This window comes from Gambusia affinis, linkage group LG20, assembly GCF_019740435.1.
Source record: "Gambusia affinis linkage group LG20, SWU_Gaff_1.0, whole genome shotgun sequence".
Lineage (NCBI taxonomy): Eukaryota > Metazoa > Chordata > Actinopteri > Cyprinodontiformes > Poeciliidae > Gambusia > Gambusia affinis.
The window spans coordinates 2,325,646-2,353,596 of NC_057887.1; the positions used below are offsets into that span (position 1 = coordinate 2,325,646).

General features: G+C 40.3%; 2 protein-coding genes across 13 annotated transcripts in view; one reads left to right on the forward strand and one right to left on the reverse strand.

Annotated features, from left to right (window-relative positions):
- The window catches only part of LOC122823690 (myoferlin-like), a 39,147-nt gene extending 38,699 nt beyond the window's left edge, over positions 1-448 (reverse strand). For 5 of the 6 annotated variants that reach the window (XM_044103579.1, XM_044103582.1, XM_044103581.1 and 2 more), the window contains exon 1: positions 309-398. In XM_044103579.1, the coding sequence (XP_043959514.1) occupies positions 309-339 (31 nt within the window). In that variant the 5' untranslated portion in view covers positions 340-398. Of the gene's footprint in view, positions 1-308 lie in introns of all 6 variants that reach the window. The other variant, XM_044103580.1, reaches the window with a different exon arrangement.
- Positions 385-26,590, forward strand: fam20a (FAM20A golgi associated secretory pathway pseudokinase). 7 transcript variants are annotated; one of them, XM_044103588.1, is made up of 14 exons: positions 414-502; positions 8,192-8,280; positions 9,085-9,260; positions 9,408-10,836; positions 15,423-15,616; positions 16,462-16,512; positions 19,641-19,719; positions 20,013-20,105; positions 22,484-22,599; positions 23,537-23,717; positions 23,907-24,016; positions 24,105-24,186; positions 25,042-25,101; positions 25,188-26,590. In XM_044103588.1, exons 4-14 carry the CDS (start codon positions 10,733-10,735, stop codon positions 25,456-25,458), a joined length of 1,341 nt encoding a protein of 446 aa, XP_043959523.1. In that variant the 5' UTR covers positions 414-502; positions 8,192-8,280; positions 9,085-9,260; positions 9,408-10,732; the 3' UTR covers positions 25,459-26,590. The 7 variants fall into 7 exon arrangements, with proteins under 7 accessions (XP_043959527.1, XP_043959523.1, XP_043959521.1 ...); XM_044103586.1 differs by lacking the exon at positions 9,085-9,260; XM_044103585.1 differs by lacking the exons at positions 9,085-9,260; positions 9,408-10,836 and adding an exon at positions 12,419-13,015.
- Positions 26,591-27,951: the final 1,361 nt, after the last annotated feature.

The following is a 27,951-nucleotide window of genomic DNA, read 5'->3' on the forward strand; positions in this document are numbered from 1 at the left end:
TAGCGGTCAAATTGGAAAACGTAAGACTTGAAAAATGTTATACGGTGTTATTTTTTAAATACAATGTTATATTAAGACAAAAAATTGTAACGTTAGAACTTCTTATCAATACCAGCAGAGGATCTAGAAGAATAATGACAAATGGATAATTTAGACATCACCACAGGAATTCAAGATTTTAATTAAATAGATATTTATTGTTCTAGGTCACTGAGCTGCTGTTCATGCCTGAGCGAACTTCAACTTAACTGGTGTTTAATTTGGGTTTTTGGAAGATGGCGGTGTTGGTAGAGCCCAGAAAAACTCACCTGACACATCAGCAGCAGCTGGGGTGAACATTACTAATGATGCTCTATTCTAACCCCAAACACAGACCTGAGTTCTTCTCAGTCTCTTACTGCTGGTGTAAAGGATTGGACCACTATTCCAATTGAAAGCTCTCACTTACATCAGCATTTCCTGTTCTGAAAGGGCGGTTCTGCCTTCCAAGGCAGCTAATAAGGTAATGCACAACACCTTGCTGCCCCTATGTTCCACTAAACCAGGGGTGGGCAACTCCTGGTCCTGGAGGGCCGGTCTCCTGCAACTTTTAGATGTATCTCTCCTTCAACACAGTTGAGTCAACTAGGGGTTGAACCAATTAGTCGACCAGTCGACTAGTCGACTCTTGGACGTCTCGCGCGTTTTTACAATATTTGCCGTGAAAATAGCTAATAAAGCCTCCAAGTAGTTGTGAAGGATTTTTGCACTTACGTCACTATGACGTCACCGCGACTAGTCGACATCGACTCGACTATTATCATGATGTAGTCCACCTTAAAAAATATGTAGTCGTTCAACCCCTAGAGTCAACTAATGAGGTCATTAGCAGGACTCTGGAGAACCTGACTGCACTTGGGAGGTGATTCAGCTGTTGGATTCAGGTGTGTTGGACCAGGGAGACTCTAAGAGTTGCAGGACATCGGCCCTCGAGGACCAGGAGTGCCCACCCCTGCACTAAAGCCAAGTGGGTAGGAACGTTTGGGGGCCTTTCAAAATAAGAGAATAGCTGAAGTGGAACAAGATTCGCCAGCAGGCATTTTGTCCATCTTTTACATTTTTACAAACTCTGTGTTTTGGAAATGGAATAAACTCTAATCAGACGCTTTGGATAAACAGTGCCTTCATTGCATGTTCCCCACTGGAAACATTTGACCATTTTATTCCCCAGTAACTTTTCACCAAATCTCTGTGACCGCAATAATGATATCTTAACTTTGTCTGAGGTACAGTTCTTCCAATTAAGGGGGGTTCCCTTCGGGACAAATCGCGACCGCTGATTGGTCAGTTGCTGATAAACCTGCTGAATTGATTGGCATGTGACATCTTCTCCATTCTCTCTTTTTAAAGCTAACTGGTGAAATACATTTACATTTCGATAATATCTGCATTTATTGAGATTCATTTGTTTAGATTCTTAAGGACCTGAGCAGCAGATCCTTTCAAAAAATGTCAGCCCTTTACTTTATTGTACTGCGTGCAGAACTACCACATGGGGGCGCTGCCTTCTCGCGACAAGGCATCGCTTGTGCCTTAAAGGTTTAAAAACAGACATTGTTTGTAAAACATTTGGAAAGCTTAAAATGTTTTAATTGGTTGACATCAATAGGTCAACGTTATTTTACATTTTAACATTTGATATGGATATGTTTCAGTCTGATCACCTTTACTGTTTAAGCTGTTTCACTATGCTGACCTTTGACTTTGCAGATTAGACAGTGAGGTAAGGAAAAGAGTCTATATATAGACATATATGTATATTTATATGGAAAGATATGAAGAGAGATATATCTCTATAGATAGATATCTATATGTCTCTCTCTATATCTAAATATATACACAGAGACAGAGCGACACATAAATATTAGTGTAAAACTTGTTACTAATGTGTTGGATTTGTGCTTTGGCAGCTTCTGAGGTTCACAGTAAAAGTAATTTCCTTTTGCAGAAGACGTTCAGAGTCACAGAAAGTCTGACACAGTTATTAGCTGTCTTAACTCCAACCATTGCTCATCATTTCCTTTTAAATTGTGCCCGGAAATATATATATATATATATATATATATATATATATATATATATATATATATATATATATATATATATATGCAGATATAAATAATATATATTATATATATCTGTATGTATCTCTCTCTCTATCCCTGTGTATATATTTAGATATAGATGTATGTATGTATGTATGTATATATATATATCTTCTGGGCAATATCTGTATGTCTATATATATGAGAGAAATATATATAGATAGATATCTATGTACATGTCTACATATCTACATCTATATATCAATATCTATCTATATATAGAAATCTACACATAGATTTATATCTATGTATAGAGGTATATACATACATATATGGATGTATAGATTTAGAAATCTTAATATCTAAATAGATATATCTATATCTCTATATAAAGATATACATATAGATATAGATCTATATTTATATATAGATCTATATCTATATATCTATATAGACCTTTCCTCTCCTAAGTGAAATTAAAGCTGCAGTATGTAACTTTTTAAAAATATGTTTTATTAAAACTGTCATCATGTTGTGACATTGTGTAGAATAATCTGTGAATAATCTGTGAATAATCTGTGAATAATCTATTTCCTCTGCCTTCTTTCAGTACTTTCTAGAAACAACCAATCAGAGGCAGGAGAGTTTTACTGCTGTCAATCACAATCTCATGTGGCTGCTCCCTCCCCTTGCTCTGTGCTATACTGTAGCTTTGCTCTGTTTTGAATGCTCAGTCTGGTTAGCATAGTTACCAATGATGGCAGATAGAGATTTTTCCTGTAATGATAAGTTGTTTTTCCACCATTAGCATATTTAGCAGTGAGTGAATGAGATTGATTGACAGCGCTAAGACCGTCCCACTGGTTCTGATTGGTTGTTTTGGCCGGAACGTTGCATTTCTTTAGCCAGCAATAGTAGTTCAGGTGGAGGAGATTGATTGTTTTCACAGATTATCTGACATGATGACAGATTTAACAAATATGGAGAAAACATATTTTTTTATTAAAGTTATTTACTGCAGCTTGAATAAAATGCAACTTCATAGCATTTTTTGAGAAGTCTGGATTGCTTTATGTATATTTTGCATGTTGCCTGTGACTGTTGCTCATGGACATTTCAGTAATAGAAAAAATGTAAGCAACCTACTTGTATAGTGTATGTGAACTGCTGTATATATAATTCATGAGCAGTAAATATTGTCCTAGTATCAGTATTGGACCAAAGAAAGCAAAGCAGTTGGAAGCCTTTAAAATTGTGAAGCTTTTGATGGGTCAAATAGACTAAAAAAATTAAAACAGCAGTTACATGGGGGGGCCTAATCAAATTTTTTGTCATGGGGCCCAAGATTCCTGGCGGTCCCCCTGTGTAGTTCTCCTGTAATCAGTCTCAGTGTTGGAGTTTTCTCACAGTTTTCAAATGTTTTTGAACCACCAGCTTCATTGTTTTGTTCCTCCTGCTGCTGAGGATCCTGGGTGATGAGAACAGGAGGAATGTTTGTTTTGACACATCATCTTCATTTCGCTTTGGACTAAAATGTAGTTTAGTCAAATTTGAATGAACTTGAATTTATTTATTTTTTTGGTATATTTGTTCTATATTCTTCTCAGATTGTCACCATGTTTTTGAATAAGTGGAGAAAAGTTTCCATTCACTGCTGGTGGTTTTCCAAAGAGATCCACTCAGGCCTCATGGAGAAATGTGTGACAGCAAACTAACCAATACACTATAGGATATAATTGGCTAATTTTCTATTTACCTCCACCTTTGCATGCTTCCAAAAATTAATCTGAATGGCTTTAATTTCCTTGCAATATTTACTTCTTATTTGTTTTAGTTGTTACAATTGTATTTGTTGATGAAACTGTAATCTTTTATACTTCCAGTCATTATGCTCAAGTTTTCAGGGTTGTTTACGAAAACCTTCAGTCAGTTCCGCCTATTAATCATTAACCTGCACATCAGAAAAGGCCAACCACTGGACAGCTGGAGGTCAGGGTGACTCTGACCTGACATGTAGAAAAGTTATTTCAACCAGCCTCAAATGTTGTTGCGATTTTACAGAGCATATCTTGATTTAATTCTGTCTTCAAGAAGAACTAAAGAGAATTAGCTGAGTTTTCTGAAACATTTAGGTGGATGGTAGGGCAGACATCTTGGTAGGCAGTGAGTGAAGACATCACTACACTGGGTGGTGAAGCAGCTTTTTTCATGGAGTGCAACAAGTTTAGAATTAAGGCTAAAGCTTCTAATCTAAATATTTATTTTTGTTATCAAAATAAATGTGAAAAAACATGTGAAGCTCAGTATTCCTGTTAAAAATGTTGGCAGCCTGAACGTGCCAAAGATCACTAGATTAACTACTTTTGGTTAAACCTCACCTGTCCTTTATTTATTTTATTTTATTTATTTATTTGCTCTTTTTCTTTCAAACTCACAGAAATAAACCCACAAATGTGCATGTTCAGACACTGATCCTCATTTTGCAAATATGCAAACATCTGTGAGTTCAGTCTGTAATTTTCATAGTTTAAATTCCTCTTTAACTTTTGAAACTTGTTACTTCAGTTCGGCTTGTGGTTTGGCTTTATTCCTTTATGCGCTGAAGAACAGTAGTAGCATTCATTATTTTATGCTTCTCAGCCACATTCTTGTTTCGGTTATAAAAAAGACGCACGCGCGCACATGCACACACACACACACACGCACACGCACGACTGTGCTTGTTTTACATCCAGAAATCTGAAGAAATGGCATGAAGTCAGCAAATAGTTGAAATTACAAATACATTTAGTGGTGCAGCTGCTGAGATCAGAAACATGTGTGGACGGATTTCTGACCGTTCACCTGCTGAGCCTCCAGATGGACTGAGATTACAAGCTCACCGCAGCATGAGAGCCCAGAGGAGGAAGTGGACTTTCTTTCCAAAAGCCGTAAAAAGCGGTATATGTTCATTCAGAACATTTCTATACGGCAGCAGAAGCACCAGATAAATTCTGCTCTATCTTGGCTGCTACAGTGCATACAGTGAACAAAGCCGTTCAGTCCATTTTGGTCATATTTCCAAATATTGAGCTATTAAAGACGGAGTTTATGAGAGCATCTGGGTTTCCATTAGAAATGTGCATAAATCTTTGTCAACGTAATTTCACAATTGCGCTGCTTCCATCAATTAAGAAATGAAGTTGAAATCACACGTGAATACGTTTGTTCTCGTGATAAGTCATTAAAAATTACGGCAGCAATGCATGTAAACAGTTACATGAGATATATTCATAATTCAGCCATGGTGCTAGCGCTCATCTATTAGCCAATCAGAAGAGATGTCGGTGTCTTATTCAGGCGTTGGAGCTACAAGTCCCGCCTACTTGGGAGCGACCACTTATGAGGCATTTTGGGTAAATTGTAGTCAACCAATTTACAGAAGAGTTATGGATTCAATACTGGAATGACACACAACTTTTTATAAACTGTGATGAAGTGAGAGCTCTGGAGGAGTCAACTGCTAACTGTCAAACCGTCATCCTGCTACCACTTCCTGGTCTCTTCTTCATTGTTTCTGTCAGTAGTAACATAAATCTGTGTTGGCTGTTGATCATGTGACTGGTGTGATTTGAGAAAACGTTTCCATTACAGTTTTGCTAAATTCGTTTATTTCAATACAACCCATAAGCCACCTCATCCTAGTACAAAATCTTTTTTAAATTGACGTGTTTCCATTAAGCAAATTTATTTTTGAAATTTCAATTTGTGCAGTTCTAAGGTTAATGGAAACTCAGCTGTTGTATTCCTGGTAAAGATGTTGTTCGGTTCAGGACTTTTCTCTTTGTTTCTGTCTAAGTTCTTCCCCCGTTCACAGCGTTCGCTCCCTTCATGGTGGAGCTGCTGCGTTACATCCAGTACGGTCAGATGTTAGAAGTTGGGTAAAATCAGATCCAGTCATTTCAAACTTAAACTTCACGTTTGAACAGTTGTACCCAGCACAGTACAAAACAAGGGACTGGTTTTTACCAGCCTACTGCTGAACTTGCGTGTTCACATTTTAGAATCTTCAAAACATATTCTTATCTTCCTTCTCTCTCTGAATTCACAGAGACTCTGTTGCTGAGTGTTATGTTCTTTCTGTGTTGAGCTGCAATAAATCAGCTGGGAATCAAAGACATCCTGGTGTCATCACCAGGCTGGTCGTTCTGGAAGGAAGACTTGAGACAAGAAAGTTTAAAGGAAAAAACAAAATTACACGCCAAGATCCATTTGAAATAAACCTACACTGGCTGACAAGCGGGTGTGTGAGCTGAAGTGATCCTCCTGCTGTACGGCTGGTTAACACAAAGCAGCAGTTCAGGCTGAACTGTTGACTTGGCCTCCAGCCGGTCCGATTCTTGGCTGGCCACAACTATGTCTCTTTCCAGATCCCATCTGTGTTTAGCGGTGAGGGATTCAAACGCTGCAACCGCTGCATATGTGTGCGAGCTTGCATGGGAGGATTTACATGTGTGTGTGTGTTTGTGTGTCAGTGGACCAGGGCAGCGTTGTCTATCTGTACAGGTTTGATTTATTTATTTATTTTTTTCATTCAAACAGAGAGTGGATTGAAATGAAAGACTTCAGGAAAACTGAAGCAAAATAAAATGCTTTCAAAGGATTAAATACAATAATCATGCACATGAATGTCATATAAAATTTTGGGGGGTTTTATTGATGTATTGGAGTCTCTCTTTTTCCAATGCGAGATTCAGTTCAATTCAGTGGAAAAATACTTTATTTATTACAAAGAGAAATAAAATGTTGTCCAAAGGCCTTCAAACTCATGACTGTTATAATATGCAGCATGCATTCAGCAGAGATATTTTACATCAGCATGTCCTGGTTGACACCATCAGTTGTTTTTGAACTCGAGTCAGAAAACAGTCTTGCAAACCTAAAATAACTTGGTAAGTTTAGTTTAGTTGTACATAAATCAAAAAGCAGAGACATCTTGACATTATGCGTTACATGTAAATAAGATGTTTGGTCAAAACTTTTCTATGGTTAACGATATTCTTCAGTTGATCTGACATGTTATTCTCAGCTAGTTTCTTTTTTTTTCTGCCAGTATTTAACCGTATTATGAAAAGAGAAGAATAAGAATGCTTCACATTCTTCCTGCTCTGAAATTTGGAGCTCTGCTCTGGAAATTTTGGGCAACGCTCTGCTTCACAAGCAAAGAAAAGTGCTTTTTTTTTTTTTTTTAAACTGCGCATATTTTCTTTTGTGTGTGCGTGTGTGTGTGTGTGTGTGAGTGTGAGCACAAGTGCATCTGTAAGATCTTCCCTTCACATTTCCCCTCGCTGTCTGCCTGCTTCTCACAACTTAGCCAAAATAACCAATCAGCTTTGGTTTTGTCCACAAGGTTTTCATAAATAACCAAACCTAACAAAATGACGACAATTGAAACTGAGAAAACATTTTAATTAGCTGAAATAAATAAAAACAGTAATTAATGAGGAAAACATCTAACTGATTGGAACTGACTGTTTATAAAACTAACTCTAATATACTGAAATTATTGATCTAGTATCCTTCATTGTGTGTTTATGGATCTATTTTGAATTGATCTGAAATGTTTCTTTTTTCCACACACCAGCAGTTGCTGGCCGATAACACCAGTCTGCTAAATGGTGTTAGCAAAAGTTGGGAGAAAACACCAGTCAGTCGTTGTTCAACAATAACTGAATAAATTATTTTTAAAACTGCATCTCCCATTGAGTATTCATTACCCAATCCATGTGCAACACTTTACCGTTTTTTTTTGTTTTTTTTTTAATTCTGCACCAAAAAATTAACCGAAGTATGAAAAAAACCCTACAACTTACAAAAACTAAACAATCTTTAGTTAATTGAAACAAGCAAACACACTCTTGAAAACTAATTAAAACAAACCGATTTAGACAAAGAAACAAAAAACAAAATTACAACACAATAAAACTAAACTACTGTGAAAACCCTCCAAAACTATGAGGTCTGCCTCTCCTCCAGCCTGAAACCATGGTAACCTGCAAACAGGAAAACAAGCAGGCGACAACCAGTAAACACTTCAGCTTGTCATTCTCTCCTCTTTCTGTTTTCAGCCGTCCCTGAATGTGTCTGTAGATCCTGACCAGGCTGGAGGTCAGCTCAGCAAGACCAGATGAGCCGATTAGATCCTGACATGCTACGAGTAAGCTTACTTTATACTAAAAATGAGGCACTATGAACCATATATGATAAGGAAACTTAACTTGACTTATAAAAGTATACTAAGACATAATTTAATACTAAGGTTTATATTTATACACTGGTATATGTCGCCTATTACTTATTTCAGACATAAAGTTCTGATTCTTATTATATATTGATCCAAGTCCAGAAAAAGCTTAAGTCATTGACTCTTGCTTACATTTAATATGCTCATGTGTTCTAAATTGTATTATTTTTATGTACCTTATAAACAAACAGGAACATTGAGACATTTTTCTGCTTTGATTTCTTATTGTCACAATATTTCACTTTCAGTTTATCCTTTCATTTTGCTCAGTGTTTGAGGTTTGTATTTGTTTTTGCCTTTGGTATGATCTTCTCCTTCTGGTTCAGGCTTTCTGTGAGTTCAGTTTTGGATGTCGGCTTTATGTTTGTTTGGTTTGCTGTTTGTTTCTGTTTAGCTTTTCTTCCTGCTACTTTCATCTGTTGTCTTAGTCACTTCCCAGCTGCTAGTCATTTTCTCATCCAGTCTCACTCGCTGCCCTCCCAGCTGCAGCGACTTACCTCTGATTACTTCCTTTGCCATCTTCCCTCCCTCCTCTGCATATCTACCTCTCATACTCATTACTCTTCACTGGTTGCACACTCCATGTTTCTAGTTAGTTTGTTTTAGAAGTTCTTCTTCCATTTCTGACAATAAATCTCCCTTTTGCATTAAATTGAATGTGCTGCCTCCTTTAGTCTCCGTTTTGGTCCACACTAATTGTTTTCATGACCCTTCCAGACCTCTCAGATCTTCTGATTCTGGGGATGCAGAGCCAGAACCAAACATGGAGCACCACACATCTGGAACAAACTTCCAAAAAACTATAAAACAGCCGAAACAGAAAAGTCCAATGCAAGACACTGACATTTGTGGTCGCAGTATAATAGTTCAAGGGGTGTGAATACTTTGCGAAGGTAGCATACATCTGCCTTATCTACAGCTGACGTCTTGTTTTCTTCTTCTTGATCTATGCTGCCATCACGCCAAGACCTAGAGCTCTCCTGGCCTCAGAGCCTCCTTCTGTCTTATTTTGTAATATGTCGTTTTTATTCCACCTACAGAAGTTCGTTACTGGCTGCAGAAAAACCCTGGCGAGATTCTGCTGCAAGGCCTGGTGGACTCTGAAGGAACCGACTGGAGCAAAATCACTTCAGTGTTCCCAGAGCCGTGGCAGCTTCACCCCACAGTCAGGCCAGAGTTAAGATTAATGTCGAGGGATTAGGAGAACGGAGTGAAAGAATGAATAACACTGAACTGGTTTAAGAGCAACTGCTATTCCTCCTGTTATGTCTTTACATCTGTGGCTCCTTCTGATAGCAGAGCTTGCTAACTCCTTCCCTATCCCTCCCAACCTCATCTGTTTATTTTGTGTGTTTATTGCTTCAGAGCTCAGTTGTGGACCAGACAAGGAGGAGAACCTTTCTATAAAAGCCCATTTATATGGCCACTTAGGATTTACAGGGGAAAAAACTTCTTCCTTTTTCTCTCTTGTGGCTGTAGAACGTGAAATCCCCTACTATTGTGTCCTGTGGTCTTAAGATTTCTATAAACTTGTTCCTTTTCCAAAAGTCCAGTAAAAATGTTTGATGTTCTGCAGTATTTATCCAGAATGCATCAACCGGGCGTGGCATCAATCTGTGACTGACATCAACAGCCTGGAATTGGGAAGTGAATTTCCAAAACAAAATGTTACAGAATACTTATTATTCTTCAGATTCTCCTTATTATTTCTTCGTTGTCTAAGCTTTTGTTATTTTGAACAAAGAGTTTTGTGATACTTGTCATTCAGATCTTTAGCTTTTTATTTTTTTAAGTGAAAATGCCACAAAATATTTCCTAATATCACAGTCTTGATATTTTTAGGAAATATTCTTGGGTTGGTGATGATTTAACTGAGAAACTAAAATAAACTCTCCAAATGGGTCTTGCATATTTATCTATTTATTAAATTTTTTTATTTTTTGCTAATCTGATCTTCTTTGGGAGACGTTTGGGGAAAACATCTCATTGTTGTGTCATAGGGGGGTTTATGACTGTGAGGCATTAAAAAAGGAACAGCCATGTTCCTGCTGTGTTTTTGAGGTTACAAGGAAAACCAGTGGTCATCTTTAGTTACTGTTTACCCTTGTGAAAGCGTAGCAGGACATGACACATTTTGCTGCCTCTTGAAGTTGCATAGACATTTTTCTCCCACAAATAAACAAAATGTGTTTTAAAAATTCACCTATTCGCTCACTCTTAGGTTTAAATCCCAGGCTGTGCTGTGGCCTTTGTGTGTGGAGTCCGCATATTTGCTCAGTGATGCATTACTTTGGTTTTATCCCGTAGTCCAAAAACATTTATGTTCGCTGGAAATATCACATACAGTTAGTAGCAGTAAAAGCTAATGGCTATGTCAAGAAGACGGACTGGGTTAACACTGACAGACAGGGACAAGTGTATCACTGTGCTTGTGGGAACAGAGGTCAATGTTACTGACCACTTACTGAAGTAAGTTGTCTGATAATTGTTTTTTCGTAAGAGAACCGTTCATTGATTTGGGGCTACTTGTAGCAAAGTTGTGGTTAGCTAAAAAATTAGACAAATGTTAGCTCCGCCCATTAGCCATTTCCCAATCATTTAGTTGTCAGAAAAATGAAGGTTGGTAGAGCGCCTGTAGAACATTCCTCCAATGCGTTTTGTTCTTTCTTAAGCTAATTTGCAGTGACTTTAAGCAAACCTTCCCTAAATTTTCCTGCAAAGCCCACCTATCTTCCTCTGTTTCCCCAGTCAGCCGCAGCCATCGGCATTGGCAAAAGCACGCTGTTCCCGGCTAAAAGCATCAGTTTTTACTTTTATAATGAAAGCCTGTAGTAAATATAATTACTTTCAGGCAACAGTTTTTTCTTCTTCTTCTTTCCTTGGTTTCGTTTTTAGTAATAGTCTTCAAAATAGCTGGAATGGCACTAACCCAGTTTCCCTTTGGGTGGAGAGACCCATCACAGATTCTGTCACCTTCCGCTAATTTCCCTCATTAACAATGTCAGCCTGTTTTATCTTGAGAGGGTAAAACACCCCGAAGCGCTGCTTCCAGAAACTGACACGTAATTCTGTCACAGTTCACACACGCACAACAGATGTTCTAAAATACCACAATAACAACAGAGGCAGGCTATGAAATCCCCTTTGAGAGTTTGATTGCTTCACCACATAAGTTTTCATAGAGCTTTTTAGAGAGGAGACGGCAAACAAGGAGCTATAAGGTTTCGGGAGCTGTATGTGATTACATCAAGGAGGCGCAGACAAAACAGAGGGAGGGTTTATTTTAAACCGTGTTCTCCTGCTTGAAAGTTTTGCCAGCGCAATTGTTTCGTTCCAGAGCTGAAAGCGAGCTGCGCTGTGGCTCGGCGTGAAAAGTGAGGGGAAGTGATGTGTGAGAACTGCAGCAGGGAAGGAGAATGCAGCTGGGAATTTTGCCTGGAGCGCGGCAGGCTGGAGATCTGTGGCTAGAAGTAAAAAAGAAGCATAAGGAAGAGATGAGGAGAGAGCAAGGGGGACTGAAGTTTGAAGCTGGGATGGTGTGAAGGATGAGGTTGGAGGAGGTGGGTGATGAGTAAGAGTGGACTTTAAAAAAAAGGAGGAGACAGGAAGATGACAGAAGGAGAGAGCTTTGCCTTATAGGGAAAACAGAAAGGATCAACAGAGCGTTTCACAAGTTTCTACACAACAGTTTGCAGATATGCGAACTCGACACTCTCAATCTCACGTTAAAACGACGCTTCAGACTGGATGTGTATCTGCTGCTGTTAAAAAGACTTCAGAGGAAAACCCTTCCAGCTTTGGCTCCAGCGTCACTCTGCCTGGGATCTGCGTCTCGGCACCTTTGCTGCACCCTCTGCCTCGATCTGCTGACCTGTGATTTGATGTGTGCGTGCTCACACCCACAATGTTGCAACACTAGACAGTCACAAAAGCAGCTCCTCCTCATAAGCAGCAGGTCCCTGGAAGCAGCCGAGCTGTCAGTGACTTGCTGCACGCCTGCTCTCGGCCCCGAGCTCTCCGCTCTTTTCTCTTTTCTTTTTCTTTTCTAAAGTTCCTGCCAAGGAAGGAGGAGGATGGAAAGTGTGGCTGGAGGGAAGAGACAGAAAGCAGAGCGAGAACGCTGAGGAACTGAGAGGTTAGGACAATCTGACAGCTCCCATCTGGCTCGGTGGACTGGAGGATCCCTACAAGTGATCCCCTGCTTTTGGGTCAATCCGGACCTTTTGGTGTTCTCTTAAACTGTTTCATTTCCTCTCTCTTCTTTTGCCTCCACCATGCGAAGAGACCGCTTCCTGCTGGCTGCAACCCTTGGAGCCCTTTTCTCTGCAGATTTTTACTTCATCCTTCTGCCAAAGCTGCAGAGCAGGAGACATAGAGCGGCAAACAGTTGCTCGTGTAGTCCCGACTCCAACCTCAGCCTCCCCAGGTTGGAGGCTCTTGCCACACCACACCTCTCCAACTGGACTCACACACCTCAGTCAAGTGCTGCGTCTACTTCTGAACTGGATGATGGAGGCTCCAAGCTGCAGCGGTTGTTCTCCCACCCTCTCTACAACATCCAGACTCCGGAGCTGAAGCCAGAGGAGAAGCTGCTGCAGGCGAAGCAGCTGATGGAGTACTACAGGAGGAAGGTGTCGCACTGGGAAAGGTCAGGTTCTAAAGCAACTTCACTCAGGGCATTGATGAAAATCCAACTTTATTTTCGTCAGTGCATCTTGTGTTTGTGCCGATGGAAGGCCAGAAGTCTTCAACTCGGAGAGCACGCGTTGTGGCATGAGAGGCAAGGTCAGAGTCAGAACAGTCAGAACGGTGAGAGCGGTCAGAGTGGTCAGAACGGTCAGACCTCTCCAGGGCGCTTTGGAGCACACAAACAGAAGTGCTCTCTTTTTCCAAGACGCATACTCACTTTGGAGGTGCAGACGTCCAAACACACGTCACTCTGACAGCCTGTGTCTGCTGGTCAACAAGGAATCTAACGTTGCTGAAGCTTTTGCTAAATAATTTTCTGGAAGATTAATCCGTCTTTCAAAGTTTGTTTGTTCCAAATCTGTCAGTGCGATTCAGATTTTGGATTTTGTGATGAAAATTACAATGAAGAACCAGCGCCAACCTCGAACTTTTGCACAATTTGTCATGTTTGTCACATTGTGATGCTTATAATAATTGTTGTAGAACTGTAAAGTCAAAGGATTGTTTGCCATTCTAACAGATGAACCACGTCAGGCGGTCTGTTTAGGGTCAGCGTCCTCCCCAGTGCCAACCTCTGATGCTGCTGCCTCAGCAGATGATGTCAGAAGAGATTCCATTCTTAGAGAAGATGTCCAACATCTTGCTGAATGACGCACGTTTTCCCTTCTTGATCCTGCTGCGTCTCAAACCACCTGTTACCCAGGTGAACACCTCGTTTCTTCTCCTCAACCACTTCCACTTCTTCTGCGATGATGGAAACGGGGCTCGATGTATTTCTGTTTCGCTCTCATTCAACACCATGCCACACAGCGGCCCACCAGCTCTCTCTCATTTACTGAGTTACAGGATGAAGAGGAGCTGAAAGAGTAAACTTGGTTAAAGGTTTCAGCTGAGCTGTCCTCAGGAAATGGTTTTCTTCTAATATCTCTTTGGCTCAATGAACCAGTAAAACTTTCCCAGTTGACAGAAAAGTGGTCAAATTGGGCAACACGGCATTACAGGGACTGTAGTAACAGCTACTTGTCTCCAAAGAGATCAGTAAAGACACAAAGCAAATACAACTCAAAAAGGACCAAATTAAAAAAGAAAAAATTGGATTGAGAACGACGACGATGGAAAGATGAATTTCAGTTAAAGCTGTCAGTTCATGGGAGAAACTCGATCCACGATTTGGATCATGACAAAAGCATGATTCAAATCTTTTTCTCCATTTAAAAGAAATGTGAAAATTATTATGATGAAGCGATTTGGTGTTGAATAAACTGATGTTTAGTTGTTTATTTTTTCCAGAGCTCCGTTCACAGAGCTCATTTAGTCTTCTGTGAATGGAGAGAGGGGGGATATTAAGTTTATACTTCTTTCTGCTCCTTTTCATTCGTGATTCCTTTTCATACCTTCATTCATACTTATGATTGAGTAAAAATAATGAAATGAAAAGAGTGAAAGACAAAGTCTTTCCAGCAGCACAGCATCCCGACGCCACAGGCTGCAGTTCTTCCAACGTTCCCCTGCATATGATTCCCCAGTATGATGCTGTCACTACCAGGTATCAGTCTGCACATGGTAGTTTTTTTTTTGTTTGTTTGTTTTGCAGCTTTTGTTTTCTGTCACCGGCAGCATTTTATACGTAGGGCAAAAACTTCAAACTGGATGTGGTTTACCCAGAGCGCTGTCGTCTAGATAAAAAAACGTTATTCTAGTATTTATTGTTCCAGTATGTTTCAGCTGCATCTCAACTCTGCTGCAAGCACACATTTTGTCCACGCTCTTCCCAGCTGTCTTGTTTACCCTTCAGGTTGCTAGGTGACCGGGTGGCTAGCCTGACGTGCAAACAAACATGAACTTTATCCCTTTGCTCCGTTATCTGGGTTTGTTTGTAGCCTGTGATGGAGTTTGTTTGAATGTCCAGCTGGCTGGACGGTTTGGACCGGGTTCTGTCCCTCTGACTCCTGCTTTCAGATTACTACTGCCTCATGCTGGAGCTAAAAAAAACAAACAAACAAACAAAAAAAATAGCAAAAAATTGAGGAAATTTTGTCCTATTCCCACAAAATCTGCCATTTTATAGAAATGGCAGATTTGTTTGAATGCACTAAAATTAAAAAGATAAGATGTTTTGTGATTGGAAGGTTTTAGGTTCGATTCCAGCTTCCTCCTGCCACATGGCGGTTTGCCCCACTGAGCCCCAAACTGCCTACTGATCTGTGTATCAGTGTATAAATGTGTGAGTGCGAATGAGTGAATGTGACTCTAGTGTAAAGAGCCTTGAGTGGTCAGAATAATTGGAAAAGCTCTATCTAAGTTCAGTCCATTTACTTATCCTGCAGGCTCTTATTAATCCCTTTCCATTGTCTGCCTCTCTGCAGACGAAAGAAGCTCTACGAAGAGGCAGCTACTTTGACCAACATCTCGTTGATGGAGCAAAAGATGACTTATGATCCGAACGCCAGCTGGCTGAGGTTCCACCTGGGAATCGACCGCTACGCCCTGTACGCCCGGGACGACCCCGCCATCCTCCAGCTTCTCACCGACATGCAGAACATGACCATCGTTAGCGCAGGTGACGGGAAATAAAAATGGCCCTTTCACTGGCAGGGACACAAGATTTCACTTGTTTAACAAAAGAGGAGAGAGGATGAGGAAGCAGAGGGATCAGGTGACCTTCATCTAAACTGGCTCAGGAAGATGAAGAGAGCGGCGTTGTTAAATCAAATGGAAGTCTAGATTAGATCTGACTGAATTTTTCAGCGTGTTTTGGTAGGCTCTTTTTTAAAAAAATAAAAAAAACAAATAGGTGAATGGGATTAAAAATAGTTTGTAAAGTGGAATGATTAAAAGAGCTAGAGAGGATCTAAAGTGGGAGGTGGAGGATGAGTGGGTTAGAAAGGGACCAGAAATAGAGACAGGCAGACGAGTGGGTCACTAAAAAGACAGGAAGTAGAGATGAGGTCAGCATGAACGGATGAGTGGGAGGGAGCCGTCTATCACTGGTTCTGAGTTTGAGTTTAACTTTATTCAACGTAGTGTAATAGTGTTTTAATGGAGAGAGTAGAAATATGAATTCATTTTTACTCCTCCCCTCCTCTCTTCATCCAATACATTACTGTTCACTCAGTTACGACATTCTTTCTTAGTATTTCTTATATTCATATTTATATGCATGTAAATACATTCTTATTTGAATGCCATTATGAGCGAGCATCAGACATTGTTTACATGTTAAAATTCTACGTCAGCATACCATAAAGCATTAACTGATGACAACTCTTTGCACTACGGCCTAATTAAAATCGTCAACATAATTCATGTTCCAGATTAGAAGTTGTTATTTTTTTTCTCGTGTATATGAATCTTGTTTTACACCAAACAGAAAAATTTGAGTTTTATTCTTTTTCTTTCTTCCAGATTACACCCAGGATGAGAAAGCTCTTAAAGGAGCATGTGACTGCACTCAAGGTTTGTTCAACCAGTCGCTGGTGTTGACCCAGAGCATGTCGGGTCGGCTGAGTTATGTAGCTAAAACATAAAATCTGAACTTTTCATACAAAATGCAATTTCTGATTCAGAACATTTTTAGACTTTCTGCTTTTATTCAGTTGACCTGAACATAAAGTCCAAATGAATACAAACTCTAAAATGCATTAGTTCAGCTCGTCCTTGGTGGGCTGACATCACAAGGAAATATGGAAACCCAAGGAGTGCATTGATGAAAAAAATAAATCCAGATTTTCCAAAAGTTAAATCATAAATAAAGAAGTTGAATTAATGAATCAAGTGGAGTTATCGCCCAGCCTGGTCCTGGGCTCTTTATTCCTGCATGTTAGGTTTTTCAGCTCTACAGTTCATCCACATTGTCCTCATTGTTTCCCGTTTGTTTCTCGTCGTCTCGTTGCTGTTAGGCACCATCTCACACTAACACACTGACACACAAGTGTCTTTGTATTCGTCCGCGTGGCTTTTCTTTTGACAGAAAAGGGTTCAGGTTGGTAGTTTTGTATCGGATGCTCAGCGCAGGGCAAAAACACCAAAACGTTGATTTGTTTCAGAAGCAGAGATTAGCCTCCACCCAGCGTTTCATCTGCTACCTTTCCTCGAAGATATATAAAAAATTGTTAGAGCTTCAGTATGTAACTTTTACAAAAAATGTTTGTTCAAACTGCCACCTTGTAGAAGAGACAGTATAATATGAGGCCGATAATCTGTGAAAAGATGGATCTCCTCCACTTCCTCCCTGAGCTGCTATTGCCATCTGAAGAAACGCACCAATAAGAGCCAGGAGGCGGGGCTTAGCGCTGTCAATCAACCTTGTAAAAACGTTGCTCAATGTGCTAATGGTGGAGAAACAACTCACCGTTATAGGAAAAACCTTTATCCACCGTCATCGGTGGCCATGCTATCGAGCGTTAGCATTGGTAGCATGCTATGTTGTGGGGAACCTGGTGTAGTGTGGCAGAGAGCAAAGGGAAGAGGATGAACATGAGAGTGACTGAAAGCGCTAAGACCCGCCTCCTGGCTCTGATTGGTTGTTTTTGACTGAGTGGGAGAAGACAGAAGAGCTGGATTTTTTTCACAGGTTATCTCTTACATTATACTGTCGCACATAATAATTTTAACAAATATGTAAAAAACACATTTTTAGAAAAAGTTACACACTGCAGCTTTAAGGCAAAGATAGATAGTGATCTTGAGGTACTATTCCATTCCATTCAGCTGGAAATATGAGAATGACGTAAAAAAACAAAACATCTATTCTCAGTGTTTTTGTCCCATTTGTGCCACACCAGTATCCCTGCACAATAAAGCGGGTGACCACACGAACCCGACTCCCTGCCAGAGAGAAATAAACACCAGAACAATCTGCAGATTCTGTTTAAATTTAGGCTGCAGTCCAGGCTCTTGTTATTTCAGGCGCAAATAGCGACGCAGTTCATCAACTGCAGCTGCTCTTAGAAAATGGCGAGCCTCTGACTCCGCTCCAGAACGGTTTTGAAAGTAACCTCTGAATGATTGTTAACTAATAATACCCTGGAGCTCGGTGGAGCGCAGCGTGTGGTTTGTCGGGCCGTGCTGCTGGCGCTGGGATGTACGGGCTCAACAGAGCGGCTGGATGGCCAAACACCGACTCACTTTATCACACAGAGAGCGAAGAACGACGGTGATTTACAGACATTGAGTTCAGGCTCACCAAGCCAAAAGCTTAAATACAGTCCCTATAAAAAGTATTCACCCTGTTGGATGTTTTACCCTTTTATTAGTTTTGGAAATCAATCATAATCAAAAGAATTTTGATTGTTCGACAAAAATCACCTTCAGTGTCAAAATGAAATCTGAGTCTCCTCTGATGGAGAAAAAGCTGAATTTTCTTCTTCGTTACCATGGAGTCTTTTCCCACGTGTCTTTCCAACAGCTAGTATCTGTGTCTGCATTACAAATGTTCACAAATCTTTGTCTGTATTCTACTGATATAGAAAAAACACAATTTCACAATTGCACTGTTTCCATTAAATAAGAAATGAAGTTAAACTCATGCATGAGATATATTGAGAATTCAGCCTTGGCTGCTGTACCTTGTAACTCCTTCAGCGTTGTCATGGTGACCTGGTGCGTTCTTCCTGATCTCAGGTTGTGATGTCAGGTTGTGATCTAGGAATAGATCAGCCTGTTGCATTACTCATGTTGCATTTTCCTTCCACTTTTTGATGAATGATTTAACGGAACTCTGGGGGATGTTCAGGACCTTAGAATTTTTTTGTGTCCATCCCCTGACTTCTACCTTTCGATAAACTTTTCTCTGATTGGTTGGGAGTATTCTTTAGTTTTCATACCAGAAATACTGATGAACTTTCCAGACACAGCTGTCTTTATGCTACAATCACTGGAGACAAACTCACTGCACTCAGCTGGACTCCAGTCCACTCAATGTGAGACGACTGGTACCAGTTGGCTGGACCTCTGTTGAATTAGGTCAGTCACTTTAATGGGGGTGAATGTTTATGTAATTTCTGATTTCATGTTACACATTTTTATTTCATCATGTCATTCATTTGGAGAACTCAGTTTTCACTTTGACGTTAAAAGTTGTTTTTTTGCAATTCATTTCTGTCAAGAAAGCCAAACTATGAAGTAAAAGTAATAATAAACAAGGGGATGAATGTTTTTAAAGGCTCTGTACTAACTTGGTGACTTGCCTGAAGGTTTTTTGTTTTCAAAGTAAACTAAAATGTGAGGGTAAATCTGTTTTCTCTAGTTCATATTAAAATCTCAAAACTCAAACAAATTGAAATTTTTCTGCCAATGTTTTTATCGTCCCAGTTCATGTTGACACATACAGTGATGTGATTTTTTTTTTTCCTGCACATTAAGCGAATCACATTTAAACACTTAAAAGACAAAGAGTGAGCCAAAGCAGAGGACAATTCCTTTTTTTAGAAGGTCTGGTTGGTTTGGATAGCTCTTTTTCTCATAAGAAACTATCTGAAAGCTGCTGTTTGATATGAAGTTTTATTAAATTATCTGAAGCATGAAAAAAACAAAAGACAAACAAACAGAAGGAGTAAATCACCTTCTTCCCGTCTGTCTTGCAGTGGTGAAACCGAGCGGCCATCACCTGAAGCTGGCTCTGAAGATGAGCAACTTTGGCAAAGCGATGTTTAAACCGATGAGGTGAGGCGATGAGTGACGTGGTTCTTTCTCCATGATGCCCGGCAAGAGAAAACAGATTCAGAGGCGTTCAGGGTTTGTTTGGTCTGCGACAAAAATCTAATAAATCACAGCAAACACTGTGACGCCATGTTCTGTCTTAATTTATATCTGGTTAAATTATCCAGTAGGCTGGGGAAATTACAGTATTTGTCTTGTTGATTACACACTGCAGACTAATGTGAGTGACATCTTTATTGGTGTGTGTGTGTGTGTGTGTGTGTGTGTGTGTGTGCGTGTGTGTGTGTGTGTTGCAGGCAGCAGAGAGATGAGGAAACTCCAGGGGACTTCTTCTACTTTGTGGACTTCCAGAGACACAACGCAGAGATCGCAGCCTTCCACCTGGACAGGTGAAGCCACAGTGTCTGGTCTCCGTCCTCTGGCATTTCACACAGTGTGTATAACAAGAACTACACCCCTTGTGTAGTTTACCCTTTATGTTGTTTTTGCAAATCATGCTCCTTTTTGACACCAAAAGACAAAACGAAAAGAAAAACGAAAAGAAAACCCTTCAACTGATTTCCACAAAATATCGACTAAAATCTAAATGTGTAACCAGGGTGTGAACTTTAAAGAGTCTCCAGAGTGATTGACCTAATTTAACTGAGGTCCTAACATTTGGTGTGGGTAATCTCACATTAGCTGTGTTTCTGTGATTGCCCAAATTCATCTGGTTCATCAGTATTGCTGCTACCATGACAACACAAAGACGAAGGAATGTTAGAACCAATCAGGGAAAAGGTTACTGAAAAGTAGTAGTCAGGAGATGGAGATTAAGAAAAAAAAAATATCTCTGAAAAATATTCTCCCCCACATTTACTGTCAAATTTCAAAGTGTGAAATATATGTATAATTCATACCAACTTAGATTTGTATCTAAAAAGAACTGAAGGATTTTTCTTCTGTCTTGTTTCATTTTGTGGCATTTAAGTTTCATAAACCTCAGACGATGTTTAAGAAAACACAAAGGAGTATCAGTGAGCCTGCTGGGGCCCGTCTGGCTGACTGTTTGAGTTTGAGGGGTTTTTTAAGGTGACGATGCTTCCCCCTGTAGCGATGCCGCCCTGGGTGGTGAGCGGCAGTGGCCATATAAATAAATAAACCAGATTTCTCCTGAGAGTTGCCAGTATTTCACCTGATCCATGTGGAGGTGGTAGACGTGTTTGTGTTCCGTTGAGAGGTAAAAAGCAGAAACATTATCAGGTGTTCTGAAGCTGCATGGCCAGCAGGCTTTAACTGTACACATGATAGCTTTAAACTAGTGGAGCTGGTTTTCCAGTTTGACTAAAATAACCCAGTTTTTATGGGTCCTGTGTGAAGTCCTGTAAACAGAAACCAGGAGGAGTCGTCAGAAAGCTGATATCTGTGTTTAAGCCAAAGCTCAGCTGATCCCACAGCAGACGTGGCTCCTCCCACCAACCGCGTCTGTGGCATTCAGAAAAGATTGCAACGTTTCTCCACAGCCCAGGATTTCCCAACTTGCTGATCAGTATAAACCACAGAGTTTGTTTGCATACTTGAGACACACACACACACACATCTTTAAATGGTTGCACTGTGAGCTGAGGTGAGATGATTCACTCACCAAAAATACAGTCATCTGTGTGAGACGGTGTGATTAAGGAGCCATAAGTGGTGACAGACGATCAGATGGAGCAGGAGGAGCGGCTCAAACAATAACTATAAATGTTGCTGATATGTTCAGACATGTGAAAGTCTAGAGGAGGACGGTCTGCACCTTCTGCAGTGCGCCGCGCCTTGTTGTGTCTGACTCGGCTGTCGGCTCTCGTCGTCATCGCTGGCAATGAGGGGTTGAGGAACACCGGCAATTTTAGAAGCAGCAATTCAACCTCACATTTTGGATTGCTTGATTACTGTTTGTGAAACTTGAGTGAAATACGGGCTCTGCAGGGATTCCAAGCGCTTGTGTGCGGGTGTGTGTGTGTGTATGTGTGTGTGTGGGCGGGAGGAGGGGGGAAGGGGCTGCAGTTCTGATGAGAATCAGTGAGATGAAAAGATAAGACAGAACTGAGGTGAATCTGCTGATACATGCATGGAAAAATACAATTTGTTTCGTTCCAAAATGTTACAGAGGACAGTGTGAAATGAATTGAAATGAATTCCTGCTTTTTAACATCTTTTTACAAATAAGAAACCTAAAAAGTGTGGCAGGCGTTTGTATTTTGCTCCCCTGTGTCAGAACCTTTATGCCCAGATTTTGCAGCAGTCTGTATCATCTCTACTGTTTACGACTTGAACCAGTTTACTGTCACTTTTGGGTTTATAAGGATGTACGTTTTAAAATAGTTAAAGTTCAGCTGTATGGGATAGAGAGCATTCATCTGCATTAAACCTAGAGTTTTTCACATGTTTTCGATTTCAGGTCTGGACTTTGACTGGGCCAGATCATTTTATTAGTCTTGCTAATTATTACTTAAGCAAAACTGATAAGACATGCTGTGATAAATTGTGGATTGTGTTCATTTTAGTCAGAATAGAGCAGACTAAACATAAACGTATGGAATCATTTTCAGGTTTTGATTTGAAGAACACCCATCATTTTCCTTCCACTTCACTTTGAGTTGGTTTAGCATAAAACCTGACTAATTTAATTGATCAGTTTGTGCTTCCAAGATGACAAAATTAGAAATACTTCAATGGGTGTGAATACTTTAGTAAGAGACTTTATCTGATTTAGTTTTTCTTTGGACTCTCCTGGTTCCTTCAGGATCCTGGACTTCCGGAGGGTTCCGCCGGTGGCCGGCAGGCGAGTCAACGTGAGTGGAGAAGTCCTCCATGTTGCCCACAACGAAGACCTGCGGGCCGTGTTCTTCACCTCACCAGGTCAGCCGGGGTCAGGGTTTGCTGACTGGATCTGGGTGTTGCAGTTCTATATTAACGGAGGGGGAAACACGAAAGTTGTCGTTATAAGCTTCTTTTAACTCAGATGTTTCACCACGTAGAGTGTGATTGTGATGTAACATAACAGATATGGAGTATTCTACATTTTTAGGAATAGCAATAAAAGCAGATTTGCTTCATGGAAACAGGCTACTTTTGAAAAACTTTTTTGATATAAAGTTTTTGCACTGGGATGAGGTGGTTGTTCAGCCGCATCAAAATGGGTTTATTAGGCAAAACTGCAACTGAAACACATTTTTCACATCAGACGAGTCACATGATCAACAGCAGGATGTTACTACTGGAGGAAATGACAAAGAAGACAACAGGAAGGATGATGCTGCGGTGTTTTTTTTTTTTTAATGACTCATCATGTGAATAAACGTACTCATGTGTGATTTTGACTGTTTCTTATTTAACGGAAACACCACAATTGGGAAATTGTGTTCTGTCAACATTAGCAGAATATAGACAAAGACTTACTCACATTTGTACTGGAAATGCAGCTGCAGTTCAATCCGTTACCTACAATGCTTACAATATATATATATATTTAGTTATTTAAGAAAATATATATTTTAAAAACTTATTTACAAAAAAACATTGTTCTAATTTACATTTGGGAACTGGTTTGCATTTGTCTGGCACATAAAAAAAACTCACTGGGTGTGAATATTTTTAAGACACTGCACAAGAAGATGTTAAAATACTATCTCATAGATCAAACTCTGAAGTCTGGGTTTTTCATGAATGAAACCATAAAGCAATAAAACTATTATAAACAATAACTCAATATAACACAGTAAACAGTTTTGCCTCAGCAGGGTTCATGTTTCTGATCTCTGGTGATTTTTCACTCTGGTTCTTCTTCTCCAAACAGCAAACAACACGTGTTTCTTCGCCAAGTGCCTGTATGTGTGTAAGACGGAGTACGCCGTGTGCGGGGGCCCCGACCTGCTGGAGGGCTCCCTGTCTGCCTACCTGCCGGGCCTCACCGTGGCTCCTCGCCTCTCCATCCCGAATCCATGGAAACGCTCCTACACCTTCTCCGGACGAGAGGAGTAAGAATCCAGCTGTAAAGCACTGGAGCTCATAACGTTCATGTTTAGAAACAGAACATCTAGCAGCACATTAAATGTTCTACATCAATATTAATAACATGTTTTCTAGGAAAGATATTCCAAGGAATTAAACTCAGAAATCTCCATGTTTTATGCACAGATTCTTCTCATGTCTGCATTTCTTTGCAGGTGGGAGGTAAATCCTTTCTACTGTGACTCCGTTAAACAGGCGTATCCTTATAACTCTGGCAACAGGTTGCTCAACATTATAGACATGTCCATCTTTGACTTCCTGATAGGTGAGTCATCAGTGCATCAACTGTTTCTGTCTTTGTCTAGTTTTTAATCAAATTCGTTCCTGTTTTTTGTTGTTTCTTTTCAAATCAGGTAACATGGACAGACACCACTATGAGATTTTTACCAAGTTTGGAGATGAAGGTTTTCTTCTGCACTTGGACAACGCCAGAGGGTGAGGATCGGGTTCAGAACCGGGCCCAGACCGTTTTGGTCCCAACTTTGATTTGAGGGTCCAATTCCAGCTTGGAACATTTTCTTACTCACTGAGTTCATTCCAGACTCAGTGTGCGACTGTCAGCAGTCTCATAGTTGTCACATTTTAAGGCGTTAAATTACAAAATTAAATTTCCTTTAAGTCACATTTGTCACAGTAAGTCTTCTATCATATGACATATGATAAAATTTAATATTTCTTCCCTGAACAAAAATGAATTAAATCATAATTTGAGATCCATGAATATTTTATTCTAATTGCACAAACACAAACAGGAGCATTTCTGCTGCGTTTTGCTTAGCAGAGGAGTCCAGTTAGTCAATATTCACAAGAAAAGACTATATAGACTGGTCAATATGACCGGGTGAATAGACATATTAATGTCTGTATACAGGAGTGTTGCTCTGCTCACACAAGAACTGCTTTGTCGGATCTTTTAAATGCTAATAAACTTGTTTTTATGTATATAATATGTAGAAACTCTCAGATAAAAATATAGAAGGGGCTGCTGAGGTGGTGCAGGGGTTAAGCACCACCCACACAAAGAGGCCTTAGTCCTTGATGCGGCCGTCGCAGGTTTGAATCCCGGCTTGGTGACCTTTGCCGCATGTCTTCCCTCTCTCATTTCCTGTCCTAGCACCTTCAAATAAAGGCCACCAGAGAAATTTTGAGATGAATACTCTTAATGAGAAGTCAAGCACTAATTGGGCTCCCCCTGGTGGCCCTAAGCAGCAGCTAAGTTTGCTTCTGCCTCAGGCCGGCTCTGAGCGTTGCTTTGTGGTTCCACTGTATGACGCCACATGTTGTTCCCAGGTTTGGGAAGCATTCCCATGATGAGATGTCCATCCTGGCTCCACTGTCTCAGTGCTGCATGTGAGTTCTGCAGATCAGACGAGCAAAACGTTCCTGTCGACTTTGATTAACCCAAACCTCGTGGATTTTTCTCCTCTTCTTTTTAGGATAAAGCGTTCCACGCTGCTGAGACTCCAGCTCTTGGCTCGACCACGCTTCAGACTCAGCGATGTGATGAGAGAGTCTCTGGACGGGGATCCTTTAAGGCCGGTGCTGACCGAGCCCCACCTGTTGGCGCTGGACCGCAGGCTGCAGAAGGTCCTGCGGGCGGTGCAGCGCTGCGTCCGGCGGCTCGGCCAGGACCAGGTCATCACTAAGGACTTCACAAGACCCACAGAGAATCCTCAGAGCGCAACGCAGAGGGAACACAACAGGTAGCTGAGGACTGAGCTGCTTTTGGTCAACAGAGGCTGCCTGGGAGACGTTAGTGATGACCTGCAGTCACCATGGAAACCGAGGAGGATCAGACTGGAGCTGAGGAACAAGATGTCAGGAGATCCTTAATGAGAACTTGGACAAAGAAAGAACCACTACAGGACCGAGCAAAGTTCGAAACTTTTCATCATTTAAATTAAGCTAAGCTAAAACCGCTGTCACACACACACACACACGCGCACACACGCACGCGCACACACGCACACACACACACACACACACACCGTCATAAGCAACAAAGATACAAAATCCTCATCATACTGGCGCCTCTGGAAAAGATGAGTGAAAAGTCTTAAAATGCAGTAGACCTGTTTTTTCTTGCAGTAGCAGATTTTACATCAACACAGTTTGAAAATTCTACCTTTAATATTAATCCATTTATGCTTGTGGAAAAAAAAGAGATCCTATTTTGACAAATTATGAATTTTTAACTGAATCCTCAAACCAATTCTGTACAAACAAGAAACTAAATCTGTTTTTAAGTGTTGTTAGCCACATAGCATAATAGGACTTAAGCAATTATGCTATTAAGTTAACGATTAGTTTTCCTTAATTGCTCAAAAATCTTTTAATTAGTAAATTATGACTTCCTGTTTTCCATGGAGCTGTTTGGCTACAATAACTGGTATTAACATGGACACACAGTTTCGGAGTCCATTAAAAATCTTAAACAAGCAGAAACTTAGTTTGTGTCTGAACAAGAACATGTGTTGATCATGAGGCTGTGCACAGCGAGCTAACACTTCCTGAAAGGTCACAGAGAACCTGAGGTCACCAAGCCTCTAGAAGAACAATAAGACGCCGTCTCCATGCCAACCAGATGTCATAATTCAACTCCTTCTCCACTTATTAAGTGCACTGAAATTAAAGGTTTCAATTTTCATTATGTTTTAGTGTGAGTTTATGCTACTGTAATAAAATCTGAATGTATGTTGAGGTTTTTCCCACACCTCAGCCAGCGGTTCTGGTTCTGGGGGAGAGAGAAGTCATACACTGGATACGTTGTTGGTCAAGTTTGGGGCCGTGGAAACGACAGATGTTTTTAAATTCTAAAATAAAATTATTTTTAAATAAAGACATGTGTTTCTGAGACGCTTTCTTCCCTTAAAATGACAGAAGTGTGAGTTAGGGAGGGGAACCGTGAGTGGGAGAAAAGGCAATTTAGCAGACGTTTGAATTCACTCCACCCTGTTTTCCAGACTTGTAATCCCGTTTCATCAGTGACTAAATGCCTTTTACAACATCTTTGTCCCAGGCAAGCTGGGACAAAGAAAGAAAGAAAGAAATCGACAAGCATGATCCTCAGGGCCAATGAAAATGAGAGAAACTCATTTTATTAGGTTTCTTGCTTCTTTATCCTTCCATCACACATGCAGCAAGGTGTGGATTTGGAACCATGTCCAACAAACTCTCTAAAGCACAGAGTTTGCTTTAACATGACACTTTTTCTTCATGGTGTAAGCAGACCTGTCTGGAATGAAGAATTACCAGTGACCAAATGGAAAAAAGAGTAAAGTAGAACTGAAAGGATGTGTAAACTCATAAATCTTTCTGGTTATTATGCAGCAGTGGACTGATTTAGAACAAGTTTTCAAGAGTTACACAAGATAAATGTCTCCCTCTGCTGTTCAGATGCGGTGTAGCATCTTTTCTGACATTTCACAGGCATCAGAACTTGCTCAGTAAATGTTTATGGGATTTTTGTTGTTTTCATTATAAGACAGAATGCTTACAAAGATTCTGTATGATTTTCCATACTGATCTCATTTAATGTATAGTTGCAAATATTTATGATTTAGAATCAGAATTTAATTGCCAAGAGCATGTGAACACAGAGGGAAACCGAGGTCAGGTGTCTGTTTTATTCAGATAACCACTGCCGGTCTTTACTGATCTACAAGCTAACATTAACCGCACTCATGATCGACAAGAACAGCATAGAAAATGGGTTATGAATTATCAACAAGGCCCATCTAAACAGAGGAAACATGCTAGCATTAGCCCAGCCTGCTGAATTATCAACAAGTTCCATCTAAACACAGAGGAAACATGCTAGCATTAGCAGAGCTACAGCAAACTGCTCCACATTAAAATATCAACAGGAGGGCAAAGATGGCCAAAAAATGTATACTCATTTTAATTGCTTTTTCTATGTCTGCCTTAAGACTTTATAGTTGGTGTTCAGGAAGTATTAAAAATGTCTTCCAATAGCACATAATTACGAGTCATATTTTTCAAATTCCCCGCCAGCTTTTAGTCAAAAACACAGCAGGATGACCGTCATAACGCCCCGACCGCCGAGCTCAGCAAGTTATGTGGAGGAAACCCAGGAGAAGTGAGTCCCAGTGTGAAAGAGAAACTGCAATATAGGACTAGAACACTCAGAAAGCCACAACAATAAATTAATAAAATAATGAAGCCAGAAACAAAGGTGAA